Genomic DNA, 18,631 nt, shown 5'->3' on the forward strand with positions numbered 1-18,631 from the left:
GGCGCGTCGATCACTCTTCCCGAGGGGAAAGAGGAGCCCGGGCTTCGCGGAGGGGGCGAGCCTGGCAGAGAGCCGACCCCGAAACCGCCCGCCGGTCGGGGGGGTGGGAAGCCCGGCGGGGCGGGCGCTAGGACCGCGCGGCGGCGGCCCCGCCCCCTCTTCCGGCGGGCGGGCTCAAGGGCTGGGCGCAGGCCGCGGCCGCGGCCGCCAGTTCGCCCCGCTCGGAGCCGGGAGCGCGGCCGGAGCGAGGCGCGGGCTGTGGGGCTGCCGCGTGCCCGGCCCCGCTGGCCCGTGCCCGCCCGCCATGCCCGGCTTCGACTACAAGTTTCTGGAGAAGCCCAAGCGGCGGCTGCTGTGCCCGCTGTGCGGGAAGCCCATGCGCGAGCCTGTGCAGGTTTCTACCTGCGGCCACCGCTTCTGCGACACCTGCCTACAGGAGTTCCTCAGGTGCGGCCCGGGGGGAGCGCGGGGAGGCAGGGGGTGGGGTGGACGCCTCCGGGGGAGGGCCCAGGCCCGAGGCCCGCCAGGCCTTTGTCTGCGCCGCGGCCCCATGACCTCAGGGGTGCCCACCGTGACGTCATGGGGCTGCGGTGACGTCAGGCTCGAGGGAGGCCCCCCACGCACTAATCCGTAGGGCCTTGCGTGCCGCTGGAACCTGCGCCAGGTGGCAGGAATTCCGGGCCTGCCCACCAGGTGGAGGTGGGAAAGGACGCCCTTCCCGACCGTGGCCGGCCCTTCCCCCTCACCTGAGAGCCCGAGCGGCCTCAGCCTTGAACTTTGATTCCTTCTGGGAAGAGGACAAAACCCTCTGTCCCGCGCGGCACCTTAAGACCCCCGGAGTTTTCACCCGTGTAAACTCTTCAGGTTTTTCAGACGCCCCGAGATGGGCGGCTAGTCTCCCATTTCCCAGATGAGGAAACGAGATTCGAATTCAAAGAAAGGCTGCGCTTTGCCGGTGGTCACACGATTACCTCAAGGCTTAATTGGGGTTTCAGCCCGGCCTGCCTGTGGTCGCACGATGGAGGGAGATCTGCGACGCTCCCGATCTCCCCTGAAGCACGAACCCTTTGGGGGGCCCTCCCTGCCGCTGGGGGTCTTGAGTACCGCAGGTGGTCTAGAAATTGTTAGGGAGGGGGTCGCGCCCCCGGGGAATGACTGAACCCCGCCCCGCCCCGCCCTCTCCCGACCCAGGTCATCCCTCGGCCCCCGGGCATCCGTTGAGCTCCGGGCGCCCGGCGGTGTCTTGCCTCTCCTGCCCACGCTGGGACCCCTGCTCAGCCTTGGGTGCGGGGCGACAAGAAGAGGGAGCTCCGTGCGCCGAGAGCACGGGGGAGGCTGGGTCCGCCCCGAGCGTGTGTCGGGAGGCTGTTGGCTGAGGGTTCGCGGGGCGCAGACCGGAGAGCACCTCTGGGGCTCCTGCCCTCAGTGCTCCGTCCTCCGCAGCCCCTAGGCTGGCGGAAATCTCAGCAGGCCCTTTGTTTTCTGTTCCCCGCAGCCCGGGCCGGCCCTGCCCTCACATATGCTCCTGCACGAGCTGCCGTGCCGCCCCCTCCCCCTTTTCCCTCCCCTCCCCCTCCCGTGTACACACGCTCCCCCACCGACACACAGTCCCATTGTCTTCTCGCTGCCCTTCCCCGGCCCTCTGGTTTCCAGATGAGGCCAGCTGAGCCTCCCTCCGCTCCTCAGCTGACCCACCCTGGCTGCCTCGGGGAAGGCACGGGGGAGGGGGCTGTCAGGCCCGGTTCCCCCGTCGGCCCCTCCCGCCGCTCTGCCCCTCCCCCTCCCGGAAATCCCCTCTTCCTCTCCCCCCCGCCCCCGCCCCCCATCCTGTCTGCTCCCCTGGGCCGGGGCCTCCGCCGCCGCCCGGCCTGGAGTGGTCTCTGCCCCTGCCTTCCCCCCTCCGCTGAGGCCCCGGAGGGAGGAGAGGAGGTGGTGGGGAGAGGCGCAGCCCCTCCCCACCCCTTCCATCCAACCAGCTAGGGTGTCCCTAGCCCTGGGGGAACCTTTGTCCTGGCTGGGCCCCAAGCTGCCCAGGCTAATCTTCTGCCTGAAGCCTGGGGACTTGCCTCAGTCCTCTCCCTAACTCCAGAACCACCAACTCAGCACATTCCTGAAGCTGCTAAGCAGACCCCACTCCCCTATGGCCCATTCCTCTTTCCCCACTCCTGCCAGGGCTATTAGTCAGGTTGGTCCAAGACGGCTGGTTGTCCTGTGGGCACAGGCACACCTCCTCAGTGCCTGGGCATGTATTATTCTTGGCATTGCAGCATGGCCAGTAGTAGTCTCCGGGACGGGGGAGGGGGGGGTTGCTGGAAATCCTTTGACTATCTGGGGCATGGACTGCAAAGCACCACCGTGGACAGGGCTGCCATGTAGCCTCTGCTTCCGCCTTGGTCCTTGCCTCCCTCCCAGCTACCTGACTCAGACGTGTCAGAAATGCCATGCCTGAGGGCCTTCAGTCCTGCTGGGGGAGTGCTTGCCCTGTCTAGGCCATGCCAGGCATGTATGACTGGTCCCAGCCAGGGTCAGCAAGGCCATGATGGGCAGAAGGAGGCACACCTGAGTGCTGACAGCCTGCGGTGGGATTGGTGGAGGAGAGGGAAGGCAGTGGACAGAGTCAGCAGGCTTCAGATGCTTGCTCTGCGGTGCCCAGATTCTTGGCTGTGCTCACCTCACACTTTGCCTTGGACTAGCCTCTCTTCTAGATATAGAGTGGTAGAAACTCTCTGAGCTGTGGAATCAGACACATCCAGTTCACCTGTGAGCCTCAGTTCTTTCACCTGCAAAATGGGGGCATTGAGCCTCTCCTCCGACACAGGTGGTGAGAACTGGGTGGGAGTGTAAACACAGTGCCTTTACTCCTCTTTGCTTTAGGAGACACACCCTCTCAGAAAGAGGGAAGGGTTGGGTGAATGAGGCCCCAAGCTGACCTTTGCCCTGGGTTCTTGGCTGGGCACCCTTACGGGGGGCTGGGCAGCCCTGGCACTTTATTTATTTCTGCCCATCCCTGTTCAATCCCACACCCCCCCCAACAGCTTTCAGCCAAGCCAATGAAAATTAACCTGGGGGAGGGGGTGGCCAGGCAGCCTGTTGCTTCCCCGGTCCAGCTGCCATCCTGGGGGGAGGAGTGCCAGCTGCCACCTGTTGGCTAAATTCTGTCTGAGGCAGCTGAGCTCAGATCTCCCCTCCCCAGGACAAGAGCTGGGATCTTCTGGGGGTCCTGGAGAAGTGGGTACCCTCAGGCCTCTACTTGCTCTCAGGTGGGGCTGCCTGGGAACCTGTCTGGTGAGGGATGGAGGCTGCCCTGGTTGAGGGGGTGGGGCCTTCGCACATCATGGAGCCTTGACCCTGTTCCTTCCCCTTTCACAGTGAAGGAGTCTTCAAATGCCCTGAGGACCAACTTCCTCTGGACTATGCCAAGGTGAGTCCACAGTGCCAGGTACAGGCTCTTGCCCTTGCTGGAGGCTGGAGCTGCTGCAGCCAGTGGCTCAGGGCCAATGTCAACCCAGTGCTGCAGAATCGTGCGCCCTTACAGAGGTGGCCTGTTCCCTCCCACCAGGCCAGTTTGCAAATGAGGCCCATGTTTGCCCTGGAGGGCAGGCACAATGCCCAGCCTGTGGGGGTGCACAGAGCTGCTCTGTGCCCACAAGAAGTGTTCCCCTCCCCTTTGGGTGGCCAGCCAGACCTGTGGCTGAGGGCCAGGACCCCTCTACCAGGGAGAAAGAAGCAAAGGGTGTGGGGGATGCCAGGGACTAAGCAGGCTGATTGACTGCCACTCCAAAGGGAGTGTCATGTGCCAGCGTGTTGGGGACCCTGGAATCTAGTGTTGGAGCAGATACCACCACTGCATTTTATCCCTGAGCACCGAGGGGGGAGTTAGCTCAAGAGAGGCTCTTAGCGGCTCTAGCCTATCTGGGGGTGGAGGAGGTGGGAATTGGGCTCTGACCCTGATCAGTTCCCCCCATCCTTGCCCCCAGATCTACCCAGACCCAGAGCTAGAGGTACAGGTCCTGGGCCTGCCTATCCGCTGCATCCACAGTGAGGAGGGCTGCCGCTGGAGTGGGCCACTTCGGCACCTGCAGGTGAGACTCTGGTTGGGGTGGCGAGGTGGGGGGACCCCCCTCCTTTGGCCGGCGCTGACTCAGCCCCTTCCATCAGGGCCACCTGAATACCTGCAGCTTCAATGTGGTTCCCTGCCCCAACCGCTGTCCCACCAAGCTGAGCCGCCGGGATCTGCCCGCACACCTGCAACACGACTGCCCCAAGCGGCGCCTCAAGTGCGAGTTCTGTGGCTGTGACTTCAGCGGGGAGGCCTTTGAGGTGGGTGGGGCCTGGCTGAGGGTCGGTCGGGGGAGAATGGGTACCTGGTGGCTCAGGGATTCCTTAACTCAGCCCCGCTGCCATTTCCACAGAGCCACGAGGGTGTGTGCCCCCAAGAGAGTGTGTACTGTGAGAACAAGTGCGGGGCCCGCATGATGCGGCGGCTGCTGGCCCAGCATGCCACCTCTGAGTGCCCCAAGCGCACCCAGCCTTGCACCTACTGCACCAAGGAGTTCGTCTTTGACACCATCCAGGTGAGGCCCTTCCTGAGCGGGGACCATGGGGCAGGGAGCGGGGAGTCAGGCTACTGACCTCTGCCTCTCTGCCTCTGCGGCCCCAGAGCCACCAGTACCAGTGCCCCAGGCTGCCTGTGCCCTGCCCCAACCAGTGTGGCGTGGGCACTGTGGCCCGGGAGGACCTGCCCGGCCATCTGAAGGACAGCTGCAGCACTGCCCTGGTGCTGTGCCCATTCAAAGACTCTGGCTGCAAGCACAGGGTGAGTCGCCCCTCCTCCCGTCAGCTCCCTTCTTGGTCCTTGAAGCCTCAGACCTCAGCCCTTAGTGATCCCTGCTCTGCTGCTCTGAAGCCTCCAGTCCTCCCGCTGCTGGCCAGCTCCAGCCTCCTAGTGCCCTCTGTCTTTCTCCTTCAGAGCTAGGTGCCCGCCACCCTGTACCCACTCCTCCCCTCTCCCCTGGACTTGTTCCTACTAACTCTCCTCCCTTCCCCCATGGCCTGGGGCTCTGCCAACAGTGCCCTAAGCTGGCAATGGCACGGCACGTGGAGGAGAGCGTGAAGCCACATCTGGCCATGATGTGCGCCCTGGTGAGCCGGCAGCGGCAGGAGCTGCAGGAGCTGCGGAGAGAGCTGGAGGAGCTGTCGGTGGGCAGTGACGGCGTGCTCATCTGGAAGATTGGCAGTTACGGGCGCCGGCTACAGGAGGCCAAAGCCAAGCCCAACCTCGAGTGCTTCAGCCCCGCCTTCTACACGCATAAGTATGGCTACAAGCTGCAGGTCTCTGCTTTCCTCAACGGCAACGGCAGCGGGGAGGGCACACACCTCTCGCTCTACATTCGCGTGCTGCCAGGTGCCTTTGACAATCTCCTTGAGTGGCCCTTTGCCCGCCGCGTCACCTTCTCCCTGCTGGATCAGAGCGAACCTGGGCTGGCTAAGCCACAGCATGTCACTGAGACCTTTCACCCTGACCCAAACTGGAAGAATTTCCAAAAACCAGGCACTTGGCGGGGCTCCCTGGATGAGAGTTCGCTGGGCTTTGGCTACCCCAAGTTCATCTCCCACCAGGATATCCGCAAGCGAAACTATGTGCGGGATGATGCAGTCTTCATCCGTGCCTCTGTTGAATTGCCCCGAAAGATCCTCAGCTGAGTGCAGACCCAGCTGCAGGAGAAAGGGGGTGGGAAGTGACCATCAGGCACTGGCTGAGGCTGGAGAGGGGGCCGGACCCCCTTACAGCTGTCTCTGCTGCCTAGGTTCTGTTCCCCCTCCCTCCTTCCCCACCACCCTCAGGTGCCTCCTATTGGTGCTTCAGCCCTGGCCTCTGGGGAGAGCAGGTCTTTGGGTCATCAAGGGCTTGGAAACAAGTGATCCCAGGGCCTGTCTCCTGGGCAGGGCAGACATGCCTTGGTGCCGGCCACACTCTACCCAGGACTGAGGTGCCTGCTGGTGCTATGTCCCAAGAGCCATAGGGGGGAGGGGGATTTGGGAAACTGAGGGGTAGTTAAAGAATCTGTCTTGAGATCTGATTTCCCCTTCCCCCAGCTGTGTCCCCTCTGGTTATTTATTTACTTAGTGCCAGGAGGGCACAGCAGGGGAGCCCTGATTTTTAATAAATCCTGAATTGTATTTATTAACTTGGTTCCAGCCTGACTCATCTGGGTTACTTAGGGTCCTTGAAGGCTGGGCCCAATTGCGAAGTCAAAGCACTGGTCAGAAAGGGGCTGCAGCCCCTCTGGCCTCAAAAGCCATTAGATTGCTGCCCTGTTGGGCCGCCCTCTGCTGGAGGACAGAAGGACTGCACTTGGCTTTGTGTGGACGACATTTGCCTGCTGCTGCCCTCTGGCGGTTAGATGGGGGAGGTGCAGGCTCTGGACGTTTTATAAGGTGAGCGTCTCTGATTATATACCCCACCAAAGACTAGTGTGCCTCAGCTGTACTCAGGTCTTGGACTGATAGTAGCTACCATCTGTTGAGTACTTTTCATGCGATTAACAACTGTTAAGCACTTTATATGCATTATTTCATTTAATACAACAATCAAGTGAAGTAGCTTTTAATAAAAGGACCTACCTTAGTGGGCTGTAGTGAACACTTAATGAGACAGCACAAGGGAATTCCCATCAAGGCTCAGAGGTAATAATCCAACTATATCCATGAGGATGCGGGTTCGATCCCTGGCCTCGCTCGGTGGGTTAAGGATCTGACGTTGCCCTCAGCTGTGGTGTAGGGTGCAGATGTGGCTTGGATCCCGAGTTGCTGTGGCTGTGGCATAGACTGGCAGCTACAGCTCTAATTTGGCCCCTAGCCTGGCAACTTCCATATGCAAAGCGTACAGCCCTAAAAAGACCAAAAAAAAAACCAAAAAACAAAAAAGCGCATGTTCCTAGCACAAAATAGCCTCTTTTTTTTTTTTTTTTTTTCTTGTCTTTTTGCCTTTTCTGGGGCTGATCCTGCAGCATGTGGAGATTCCCAGGATAGGGGTCTAATCGGAGCTGTAGCCACCGGCCTATGCCACAGCCACAGATGCAGGATCCAAGCCTCGTTTGCAACCTACACCACAGCTCACAGCAACGCTGGATCCTTAACTCACTGAGCACGGCCAGGGATCGAACCCGCAACCTCATAGTTCCTAGTTGTATTCGTTAACCACTGCGCCACGACGGGAGCTCCAAGTCAGCCCTTCTTATCTGCAGGTTCCACATGCTCAATTTCAATCAAAAGTGGTTTGGTAATATGTGGGTAAAGTTGCAAAAAGTTTTAAAAAAGCAAAACTTACTGGCCACTCATGGGCAAATTTGTATACTATTACATTCTGTTGAGTATCATTATGATTTAAAGTATACCAGAGAATGCGTGTAGGTTACATGCAAATGCTTTTTTTTTTTTTTTTTTTTTTTTTTCTCTTTAGGACCGAACCCATGGCATATGATTTCCAGGCAAGGGGTCTAATCAGAGCTACAGCTGCCGGCCTACATCACAGCCACAGCAACACCAGATCTGAGCTGTTGCTCTGTGACCTACACCACAGCTCATAGCAATGCCGAATTGTTAAGAGCAGGACAAGGGATCGAACCTGCAACCTCATGCTTCCTGTTCGTTTCCACTGTGCCACAACGGGAACTCCAATGTTATGCTAATTTTTTATCAGGGACTTGAGCATCTGTGGATTTTTGTGTCGCCGGGGGATCCTTGAACCAATTTCCTGTGGATACTGAGGGATGACTGTGAGTGCTTGAAGAACATTAATTAACTCAAAAGCCCAGCACATACACACACCTAGGGACTCATCTGAGCAAAGAGGCCTTTGATTTTCTTATCCATAGTTACTTCTCATACAGGCTTCAGGGGAATGGCTGTGATTATCCACATTTGACGAAATAGGGACAGGGGAGTGAATGGACTTGAGTGATTTTTTTTTTTTTTTTTTTTTAGCTAGTTTGGGACAGGGCCTTGATTCTATTTTAAGTGCTAGCAGTCCCCAAAGTAGAGCTTCTTTTAATTTTGGTGATAGATTTGGGTTTGAATCCTTGCTGTGCATAATTTTTGGTGAGTTACTAAGCTTCATGTGGCATCTGTTCTCTCATTGGTAAAATGAGAATAATTGGTAAAAGGAGAAAAATCCTAGATTTTTAAAGATTAACTTTATCAGGATAAAGTACCTTACTCTTGCCTGGGTCTGAGAAGAGGCCCAGTGTATGGGAACTATTGTTTGGTAAGGGGAAGGTTCAAGGGGTGTAGCTTCCCTTCTCCACTTTTTCAGTCAGAAGAGCCCTGGGAGTTCCTCTTGTGACTCAGTAGAAATGAACCTAATATCCATGAGGATGTGGGTTCGATCCCTGGCCTCATACAGTGGGTTAAGCATCCGGTGTTGTGAGCTGTGGTGTAGGTCACAGAGGTGTCTCAGATACCAAGTGGCTGTGGCGTAGACTGGCAGCTGTAACTCTGATTCGACCCCTAGCCTGGGAACTTACATATGCCATGAGCACAGCCCTAAAAAAAAAAAAAAGCCGTCCAAATGAGTCAGGAAAGGTCTAAGCTCGAGACATCCAGTCCAAGGAACTAAGTACTAGCTTAATCTTCAAAAGGTTAAATTCACTGACCTAGAGGGGAGATGAAGAAGCCCTTGCAGTCTTTGTCTTGCTGAGGAAGTAAAAATGGCCCTTTCATCAGTTGCACTGATGCCTGGAAGCTGGTAGGGAACACTATGGGCTCCAGCAAAGGAAATGCCTTCATATACAAATGGGCTTCAGGCAACAACAGGTGGGGAGCTGCCCTTCCTGAGCTTTCCAGAAGCCAGACACTCTGGATCAAGCACGGGCTCCCTCTGCCGGCAGGACTGTGCCACTGCACCATCCCAGACGGTCCGTTCACATAGGTGGGTGCTCCTTCCGGTCACTTGGTACCCAGGCCTAGCACTCATTCCAGTGCTATTGCAGGCTGTTGTACCTGCTTGTAGAACTCAGACCGGGTTTTGCCTCACGATGTGACCTTAGGCTGGCTAGGTCTCATGGGACACAGAAGAGGGCTTTGTTTCATAGGGGTGAGACTAGGCGTCAAGGAGACAAAGCACCTTCACAAAAGGGCACCCTATACAAAAGGGCATGCTCAGGAGGGTGCTTTCAACTCCATCAGTACTGAGAGCCACCTGCTTATCAAATGATTCTACTCTCACTGAATCTTTCCTTCCCTCCATCACATCTTAGACCAGACCTAAACTCAGCAGAAAAGGGGAGGAGAGGGACCTAAACAGCTCTTGGATTTTTTTTCCCCCATGTAGACAAAAAAGATAAAGTTCTCCAATCAAAACCCTTAAGATTTAAATCACCAAGAGGGCCACTTTTCATGTTACAGATTACAGCACCTATTCCACCTGTCAGAGGTCCTCAGACATTCCAAAATATTCGAGGTGGGAGAAAGGATTTAGTCCTTTTTTTTTTTTTTTAGGGCTGCACCCAGGGCCTCTGGAAGTTCCCAGGCTAGGCGTCCCAATTGGAGCTACAGCTGCTGGGATCCGAGATGCGTCTGTGACCTACACCACAGCTCACGGCAACACCGGGGACCTAACCCACGGGAGCGAGGTCAGGGATCCTAACCTGCATACTCACAGATGCTACCCCGGTTCGTTAACTGCTGAGCCACGACGGGAACTCCCAAGGGTCGTTTAGTCTTAAATTGGCTTATTAGCAAACCTGAGCCCCAGTTTTGCTTCAATCGTTACCTTGGTTTATTGGTCATTGCAGATGACCCTAATTCTAACTGATGGGACTTTAAATTAGGTTCCACTGGTATCTGCATGTTCATGTAACAAGGCTGTGATGTTAACTTTAACTTTTTTTTTTGTCTTTTTGCCTTTTCTGGTGCTGCTACTTTTTTTTTTGTCTTTTTGCCTTTTCTGGTGCTGCTCCCCCAGCATATGGAGGTTCCCAGGCTAGGGGTCGAATCAGAGCTGTAGCTGCTGGCCGACACCACAGCCACAGCAATGCGGGATCCAAGCCACGTCTGCGACCTACACCACAGCTCATGGCAACGCCGGATCGTTAACCCACTGAGCAAGGCCAGGGACCAAACCTGCAACCTCATGGTTCCTAGTCGGATTGGTTAACCACTGAGCCACGATGGGAACTCCAATTTTAACATTTTTTAATATCTGACAATGCAGATGTCTTTTTAAACATTTTGTTAATTATTCAGAAATATGGAGAGCTTCACAAATTTGTGTTGTCATCCCTGCTCAAGGGCCATGCTGCAGAAGTGAGCACTGAGCCCCATTTTTCAATGACTAATGGTCATTAAGTGGCAGCATACTGAACTGGACCTCCAGGGGAGGGGAACACACCATATGTACCCCTCCAATCCCACCAAGCCCTCAGCAGCTTTGTCTAGGGCAGGAGCCAACAGCTGGGTACCCTCCAGGGCTGACTGAACTATGTCCTCCATGCTTCACAGTCAGCACCTGGCCTGGGATAATGGACTCGGAGGGCTTGTGACTAGGATGAGTATCACGGGGGTCCCCTTAAAAATGAGACATTTCCCTTCTAGTAAATAAGACATGTTAGAAACCGTTAAGAAAAATTGCCTCAAACATTGACAGCATTAAACGAATAGGACGAGATCAAAAGGTGAGTTTTTTCTTTTTACTGGTTTATAATAATCTTAAAAACCCCATCACACCCATAAACCACCACAGGTGAGAAGATGAGGGAGATGGAGAATGAATGCTACAGTGTGTGGACGGCGGGGGATCCAGGTATTTTCTAGGGGCAGTGTGGGATGGAGGCAGGGGTGTGGATAGGAGGCCCCGGCTTGGACCCTTATTGCTGGTTGGGGGTTGGCTGGCAGAGGGGAAGAGGAGCTCGGGGTAAACTATAGGAAACATCTCACACCAAAGGCAAGGGTAGTTAGGGGGTAAGGGGTGGAGGTCACAGTACATTTTCCATGCAGACTAGGGGTGGGAGTGAGAGCTTCAGAGGCCTGCACCCCTACACAGGAAGAGAAAGGTTTGAGGTTTGATTTGAAGCCCCCAAGTTGGTGTCTGGCCCATTTTCCTAAAATGGCAGCTCACCTTTTGGGGAGAGGCATTGAAAAAATTACAGCAAAAATATCTGGCTTGGAGATCAAGCAAAGGGATGATGAGGGGAGACAACGGTGTTCTTTCAATTTAACTCAGAAGCAAGAACTGGAAGGGGGCCCTGGGTGAGATGACGGCCAACACACTGGGAGAAGGCGTTGCACCAGATGCCACAGGTGCTTCTGGGGGCTTGGGGTCAGGGAGGTACCAGTGTCCACAGACGGCAGGAAAATAACTAGGAACAATAAATTAGGACTTCACGTTGCTATCATTTGGCATAACACAATCAGGTGTTTTTTTCCTTTTTTTTCTTTAAATATAAGGCAACTTGCCAACACATAATTTAAAAACTGGTCTTCAGTGACATTGCTTCAGATCACTAGAGAATTTCTGGCTAAAGAACAGTGGATAGTAAACAGAACCCAAAACCTTAAATAAGTACATGAGCTCACATTCCTCAGAGACAAGAGGAAAGGGTAGGGCTTATTTGGTTTATATTAAAAAAAAAAAAAAAAAAAAAAAGCCCAACTATGCATCTTTAACAGAAGGGTGCAAAACATTACCACAAAACATAATCTAAAGTTACAGAAAAGTTTTAAATTTCTAGCCAACTAATTGTCACCTGGGAACGAGACACGCTGAGCATGGAGCAGGTGAAGAACAGGCAAAGGCTGGAGGGGCTGTTTCCAATAGAGGCCCATCTCCGGCTGTTAGAACCATGCTCATTTGGTAAAGGAAGAATTCAAAGAGCTTAAGGCTTTGTGTTTTTTGTTTTTTCTTCATTAAACTGAGGGGCAGCGAAAGGTGACTAGAGGGTGAATGCACCTGTGGGGCTGCTCACACACAATGCTACTCAAACCCACACTACATTCATACAGAAACAGGACGTTTAAAACTTACAGTGTAGAGCAATATTCTTAGCCAGTGTAGAGAGAACCAAATGCATTTTAACTTTTATCTTTTCAGTGTTTTTAACTCCGAACTCCAATGTGATCATCCCTTACCTACTACCTAATTCCTCAAGTAAGACTGCTTTTTTGTTGTTTGCTTTGCTTGCTGTTGTCAAGGTGGGGGTGGGGGATAAGGGCAGCAGGTGACGTAGAAACAACAGTGAGAAAGATCTTGGCTGTGCTGGACAGTCTCAGCGTTTTTCTAGGGATTAAAAGGAGTCAGGAATCAAGATACCAATACAAAGACAGGTTCCCCCCCATGTCTCAAGGCTCTGGCCAAGTGCCTGCAGGATGCCCTTGAGGAGTGTGGCAAGGACATGTCCAGCGGCTCTGGATCAGTGCAGATGGAAAACAAAGCCTTGAGGAATGGAGAAGGGCTAGGAGGAGATGCAGACTGGGGCAGTTTAGATTTGAGGTCTTTGGGTAAATAAGGAATTGGCTTCCAGAGCACTTGGGAAGTCTGGCTTCTTAGTCCCAAAAAGAGACAGATAGGGAGAGGCCAAGCTTAGGCGGCTAGACACCTACAGCTACCTCACTGAGGGCCCGTCCCTTAGCCCACACCTCAGTCCTAAGGGAAACAGTCAGAGGTGCAGGAAAAGACAAAAGGAGGCCGGTGGGAGACGGCCAGGGGTGGGGGGGCGGGGGGGCGGGGGTGGGACTTCACTGACAGGCAGGCATTGGAGAGAAAAGTCTGGCGTTGGGATTAGGTCCCAACAAAAACCCAGAAGTTCCTGGGGCTGGTGGAGGGGAAGAGGAGGGCAGAGGGCATCCACCTCTGTCCTTAGAGCCACCAAATCCCCGTCCTTAGCCATCCAAGAATGATCACATTGGAGCAGTGATACTTTGAAACTATCCAATGACTCAAAAGTAAGACTAAACCTAGGAGGGTGACGTATGATGTGTAGCTTGTGGAGGACGCCAGGGCCACCTATCTATACCCGGGGTGCTGAATATGAAGACTTCGACTATCTGTGGGATCGGGGGCTCGGCTGCCCGGGGCTCGGTGGGCCTTGCTCAGCAGGGCCAGGCTCTGTTCTCGGAAGCAGGCCTGCTGGAAATCCCCACTTAGGTAATCCACTGTCTGCACCAAGCTGTTGTGGCTCGCCACTGGACCGCCCCCGGTCCCTGCCCGGTAGTGGGCCCCAGCGGCCGCCGCCGCCGCCGCACAGTCGAGGGGTGCGCCCGCAGGCTGCCCACCGTGGAACGGCACGGCGAGGTCCTGAGACCCCGAGCTGTCGCTATTGGGAGTGGGCAGAATGTTGTTCCACAGGGGCTGGAAGTAGTGGCCATTGGGGTATGCCAGTGGGGCTGCCAGGCCGTTGACTGGTGGGGATGGGGTTGGCTTCTCCAGGGGTGGCTTCAGATGGAAGGACTGTGCCAGGCAGAGTTCCTGCGGGTAGGCAGGGGCCTTGCCCACAAAGCCAGGCCCTGCCAACTCGCGTCCTGCCGCATGCTTGCCTGTCAGGCCAGGGGCCGGCGTCCCACCGGCCTCACTGCACATCTGTTGTAGGTGGGCCAGCTGGTGCTGGTTCCAGGTGACTGGCTTGAGGTCGCTAGGGTAGCCAGTAGGGGCTCGAGAGATGCCCGTGGGCAGGTTGACAGGGCCTGCAGCGGGCAACGCGGCTGTGGCCGCGTGGGTGTGCTCCATGGGATTGACCACACACGAAGGCATTGGTGTGGGGACGCTGTGGGTCGACACCCGAGTGCTTGCATTGATGAGCAGACTGCGACTAATGGGGCTGGGGTTGGCGATCTGGCCCTCACACACTGAGGTAGTGCTGATGCCTGCCCTCGTCTGGCAAAACTGGTTGATCTGGTGCACGATGCTGCTCAGGTCCGGGGGCTGGCTGTGCTGCAGGGTGGCCGCCATTGAAAGGGGGATAGTTGAGGTAGACACGGTCACATTCGGGGGGGCATCTGAGTCTGGCATCTTCCGGCCTCCATGCAGCAAGGGATTGGGGGGGTGCTGGAGACCCTGGTGAGACAGGGCCTGAGGGTGGACCAAGCCCTGGGTTTGGGCCATGGGCTGAGGATGGCCCAGGCCCTGAGGCTGCTGGAGGCTCTGAGGGTGGGACAGCGCCTGGGGTGGCGGGATACCCTGAGGGTGCTGCAGCGTCTGGGGAGGGGCATGGGCCAGGGTCTGTGCATGCTGCAGGGCCTGCTGGCGGGCCAGAGCCTGGGCCTGGGGGTGGGCTAAAGTGCTGGGTGCCACAGTAGCATAGGGTGCCACTGGGGGGTTCATGATGGCCTCAGGGAGCAACCGGGCTCGGGTGCCGTCAAAGTCCTTGAGTATGCTTTTGGCTGGCACTTTGACAATGGCAAGCAGGCCTGCCTTGGCGGCAGCCTGAGTCGGGTAGGGGCTGTAGCGCTGGGCTGATGTGTCGAGGCCGTTCACAGTACGACGAACGTGTTTCCGCTGGGGAACCTTCACACTGTTGGGGAAGATTTTTATAGTCAGTGGGTTGTTTGCGACCTTCTTAGCATACGCGTCCAATTCGGCTGGGGTAGGATAGTGAGCAGTTCTCATTTTCTGTGTAGTGTCCCCTAGAGAGAGAGAAGGGGAAGGAGAGCAAAGAAGGAGAGGGAGCTCATCAGTGCCAAGCCAACCAGCCCTTCTGGATTTCCCGTTAGAGGGCCTGGGGGGCGGGGCGAAGTTGTCATCCCTCATCTTCGGTTCCAATCCAGCCTCAGGCCCCACAAAGACGAGCACCGCCAACATTTAGTTAGTACGTACAACGGGCCAGGTCTTGTGCTAAGTGACAAGCTATCTCAGTGACTCCTTGCTACTGCTTTAGAAGGCAGGGACTGTCGTGATCCCCATTTTATAAATGAAGTCCCTAAAGATCAGAAGAACAGAACAACTTTCAAAAGTCTCATATCTTGGAGAGCCAGAACTTGGCCAATTCTCGCATGAAATTCTCTGCAAGTTCCTCCCAGCCCATGCTGGCCTGGGGGTTGGAGGTTCTAAGCAGAGCTCTTGATCAGGGCCACTCAGTCCCTACCCCATGACACCCTGGGGAAGAGGGCACCCAGAACGACTCCTCTTCAGTCTGCACTGGCCAGTGAGGCAGCAGCTTTCTCTCTGCCTTGGCAGCTGGGGCACCATGCCCACTGGGTGGGCATCCTGGCACAGTAGACAGGATGCTTTTTCAGGAGCAGAGGAATAAGCTGCCAACATCCCTCCCCCATCCCTATGTCACAAGTTCACTTTTGTTTACAGCTTATTCTCTGCCTGACTGGGTGAAGATCAAAAGGCTTTATTTATTTCCTTGTGGGGGGTGACAATAATGACAGGGCATCAGGGACGGGACTGAGAAGAAAGGATTCAGAGAATCTTTAAGTCCTGAGAGCCAAAAATAGACTGTATTCGGCCCCTGTCAGCTGTCACTTTCTAAAATGAAAGAGGAAAAACCTGCCCTCCTTTGGAGACTGCGGAAACGCCACTCAATGGGCCTCATTAATGCTAACAGTCTCTTTGTTCCCATCTCCAGTCGCCTCCCATCAGGGGGCTCCAGCGGATGTCATGCTTCCAATCAAAAAGGAAAAGGTTCTGAGAACAAGAGCTCTTTAAGGATGCCAGGTTCCAGCAAGGGGTCTCTGCTCTGTTCTCCTTCTCCCTGAGGGAGGATCTCCCCTGAGTATACACAGAAGGTGCCTAATAAAGGCTTGCTGAGTAAGTACACAGACTGCCCAAGGCAGAAAAAAGGGGGGGGGGGGCTTGGCTGGGAGCCTCTGCTCAGCTAGCTGGCTGCCCCCTACTTCCTCCTTTTGCAGAAGGCAGCCAGGGCAGACCAAGGACTAAGCTGACCGATGCCTGGCTTGTGGCCTCAGTGGGCTTGGCCCGAAGGAGACACCATTCAAAGTCATGTCACTGGGCATCAACTGGTCTAGTGAGCGTGCCAGAAGGGAAAAGGGCACAGCTGCCTTTGTTAGGGGACACTGCTGGTTGGCTGGCAGCAACTGCTGAGAAACTGCTGCTCTTGGAAGCAGGAAAAGAAAGCTCAAGTCCAGGAGGGGCAGAGATTCGGACTCATGCTCAAGAAGGTAGAACGTAGCAAAAAAGGTACAGGAAGGAAAGGCTTGTGTTTTCAAACACTGGCACAAGGCCTTGAACTTAGTAGGCACTCCAACATATTTAAAGCTCTGCTGTATTTACTGTGTATGGAATAGCTGCTCCACCCATAAATGAAATGTTTATAAGATTACTAATTTGAAGAAAGCTTAGAAGGAATAAATGTGACAATGACAGCTGAAGGCAAGGAGAGGGAGGGAGGCCTGGAAGTCTTCTCCCACCTACTAGGTAGCACTGGCTGGTGAGGAGGGTCAAAGCCTGGAGAAGAGAGTCTGAGTTCTGCTGCTTCTTAGAGTAGAGCCACTGACCCTTAATGGGCTTCAATGTCCACAAAGTGGGGCCATTTTCCAACCATTTTTTCATCCTCCTGGACAAGAAGACGCCAAAAAGTCTGGGATCACTGGAAGACAGTCCCTACTCAAGGCACCAAAATTCCATTAGACGCTGCCCTGGCCAGCCACTGTACTTTGCTGTCCCACTGATCAAAACCATGTGATGCTCCTAGCTCTGTGCCCTCCTTACCCAGCACAGAGGTATAGTAAATACTTGGTAAGTGCCATCAGTAATAGGTACTGCCTGACTGAACAACTGGGACTCAGCCGAATAATGGGAGTCTGAAGCTGCTGGGTTTCAGTTCAGACAGGAAATGAAGGTTCTGTCCCTGGCTTTTTTCCATTTGATGGGCTTTTCTCTTTGAAGGCCAAGTAAGAGACTGGTACAGTGGCTCGATGAATAAGAGAGCTCCTTTGCCCCAAGTCAATACCAACTCTCAGGCTGGTTTTTTCCCAGCAGAGGCAGAAAGTAGCTTGGATTCTATCAGGAACATGGAGTGGGACACTTACACTGATTAGTTCTTCTGCTTCCACTCATGGGTTTTTCAGGGTTTTTGGGTTTTTGTGGGTTTTTTTTTTTTTTTATGTTTTTTCCCCTCTCAATGATTGTATTAAATTTATAGTTGTACAACCATCACCACAACCCACTTGTACATTTCCATCCCAAACCCCAGCCCATCCCCCCACCAACTGTCTCCTTTGGTAATCATAAGTTTTTCAAAGTCTGTGAGTCAGATTCTGTTCTGCAAATAAGTTCATTGTATCCTTTTTTAAAAGATTCCACATATTAGTGATAGCATACGACGTTTGTGTCTCACTATCTAACTTCACTTAGCATGATAATTTCTAGGTCCAGCCATGTTGCTGCAAATGGCACTGTTTCATTCCTTGTTATGCTGAGTGATGTTCCACTGTGTGTGTGTACCACCTCTTCTTTACCCACTCCTCCTCTGTAGATAGACATTTAGGTTGCTTCCATGCCTTGGCTATTGTATATACTCTGTGATGAACACTGTGGTACATGCATTTTTCGAGTCATGGTGTTCTCTGCATAGATGCCCAGGAGTGGGATTGCTAGATCATACGGTAATTCTATTTTTAGTTTTTTGAGGAATCTCCATATTTTTTTCCACGTTATGCCAATTTACATTCCCACAAACAGTGTAAGAGGGTTCCCTTTCCTCAACACCTTCTCCAGCATTTACTGTTTATAAAGGTTTTTTTTTTTGTCTTTTTGCCTTTTCCTCCCACGGCATATGGAGGTTCCCAGGCTAGGGGTCTAATCAGAGCTGTAGCCACCGGCCTACGCCAGAGCCACAGCAACTCGGGATCCGAGCCACGTCTGCAACCTACACCACAGCTCACGGCAACACCAGATCCTTAACCCACTGAGCAAGGCCAGGGATCGAACCCGCAACCTCATGGTTCCTAGTCGGATTCGTTAACCACTGTGCCACGACTGGAACTCCTATAAAGTTTTTGATGAAGGCCATTCTAGCTGGTTTAAGGCGGTAGGTAACTCATAGTTTTGGTTTGCATTTCTCTAATAATTAGTGATGCTGAACATCTTTTCATCTGTTTTTTGGCCATGTATAGGTCTTCTTTGGAGAAATGTTTAGATCCTCTGCCCATTTTTTTGTTGTTGTTTTGTTACTTTTTTAGGGCCACCCCCACAGCATATGGAGGCTCCCAGGCTAGCGATCGAATCAGAGCTACAGCTGCCAGCCTACGCTGGAGCTATAGCAATGCCAGATCTGAGCAGTGTCTGCAACCTACACCACAGCTCAGAGCAATGCCAGATCCTTAACCCACTGAGCGAGGCCAAGAAACCAACCTGCAACCTCATGGTTCCCAGTCGGATTCATTTCCACTGTGCCACGATGGGATCTCCCTCCTGTGCATATTTTGATGGGGTTGATTAGTTTTTTTTTTTCTGGTATTGAGCTGCAGGCGGTATTATACATATTTTGAGGATTAACCCCTTGTTAGTCACTTCATTTGCAAATACTTTCTCCCATTCTGCGGTTTGTCTCGTTTTGTTTACGGTTTCCTTTGCTGTGCAAAACCCTTTAAGTTTAATTAGGTCCCATTATTTATTTATTTATTTATTTTTGTCTTTTTGTCTTTTCTAGGGCTGCTCCCGTGGCATATGGAA

General features: G+C 53.9%; 2 protein-coding genes across 12 annotated transcripts in view; one reads left to right on the forward strand and one right to left on the reverse strand.

Moving 5' to 3' along the window:
* The first annotated feature begins 202 nt into the window (after nucleotides 1–202).
* TRAF4 (TNF receptor associated factor 4) lies at nucleotides 203–6,188 on the forward strand. 2 transcript variants are annotated; one of them, XM_084985578.1, is made up of 8 exons: nucleotides 2,692–2,821; nucleotides 3,194–3,260; nucleotides 3,370–3,421; nucleotides 3,978–4,082; nucleotides 4,159–4,320; nucleotides 4,413–4,574; nucleotides 4,661–4,816; nucleotides 5,071–6,188. In XM_084985578.1, the coding sequence occupies exons 1-8, from the start codon at nucleotides 2,788–2,790 to the stop codon at nucleotides 5,701–5,703; spliced, it is 1,371 nt and encodes a 456-aa protein (XP_084841704.1). In that variant the 5' UTR covers nucleotides 2,692–2,787; the 3' UTR covers nucleotides 5,704–6,188. The 2 variants fall into 2 exon arrangements, with proteins under 2 accessions (XP_020923144.1, XP_084841704.1); XM_021067485.2 differs by lacking the exons at nucleotides 2,692–2,821; nucleotides 3,194–3,260 and adding an exon at nucleotides 203–447.
* Nucleotides 6,189–10,674: 4,486 nt separating this feature from the next.
* Nucleotides 10,675–18,631, reverse strand: part of FAM222B (family with sequence similarity 222 member B) — an 89,218-nt gene continuing 81,261 nt past the window's right edge. For 5 of the 10 annotated variants that reach the window (XM_013989986.3, XM_084985550.1, XM_084985548.1 and 2 more), the window contains one exon: nucleotides 10,675–14,504. In XM_013989986.3, coding sequence (XP_013845440.3) covers nucleotides 13,001–14,314 — 1,314 coding nt within the window. In that variant the 5' untranslated portion in view covers nucleotides 14,315–14,504 and the 3' untranslated portion in view covers nucleotides 10,675–13,000. Of the gene's footprint in view, nucleotides 14,617–18,631 lie in introns of all 10 variants that reach the window. The other 5 variants (XM_021067489.2, XM_084985545.1, XM_021067488.2 and 2 more) reach the window with 1 other exon arrangement.

Source organism: Sus scrofa, chromosome 12, assembly GCF_054392235.1.
Source record: "Sus scrofa isolate SSC_HxYL_T2T_F1_AM1 chromosome 12, Sscrofa_HxYL_maternal_Yorkshire_Landrace_v2.0, whole genome shotgun sequence".
Classification (NCBI taxonomy): Eukaryota; Metazoa; Chordata; class Mammalia; order Artiodactyla; family Suidae; genus Sus; species Sus scrofa.

Coding starts and splice junctions, on each gene's coding strand:
- TRAF4 (XM_021067485.2), top strand. CDS start 305: ATGCCCGGCTTCGACTACAAGTTTCTGGAGAAGCCCAAGCGGCGGCTG. Junction 448..3,369: donor TGCCTACAGGAGTTCCTCAG/GTGCGGCCCGGG, acceptor CCCCTTTCACAG/TGAAGGAGTCTTCAAATGCC. Junction 4,575..4,660: donor TCGTCTTTGACACCATCCAG/GTGAGGCCCTTC, acceptor CTGCGGCCCCAG/AGCCACCAGTACCAGTGCCC.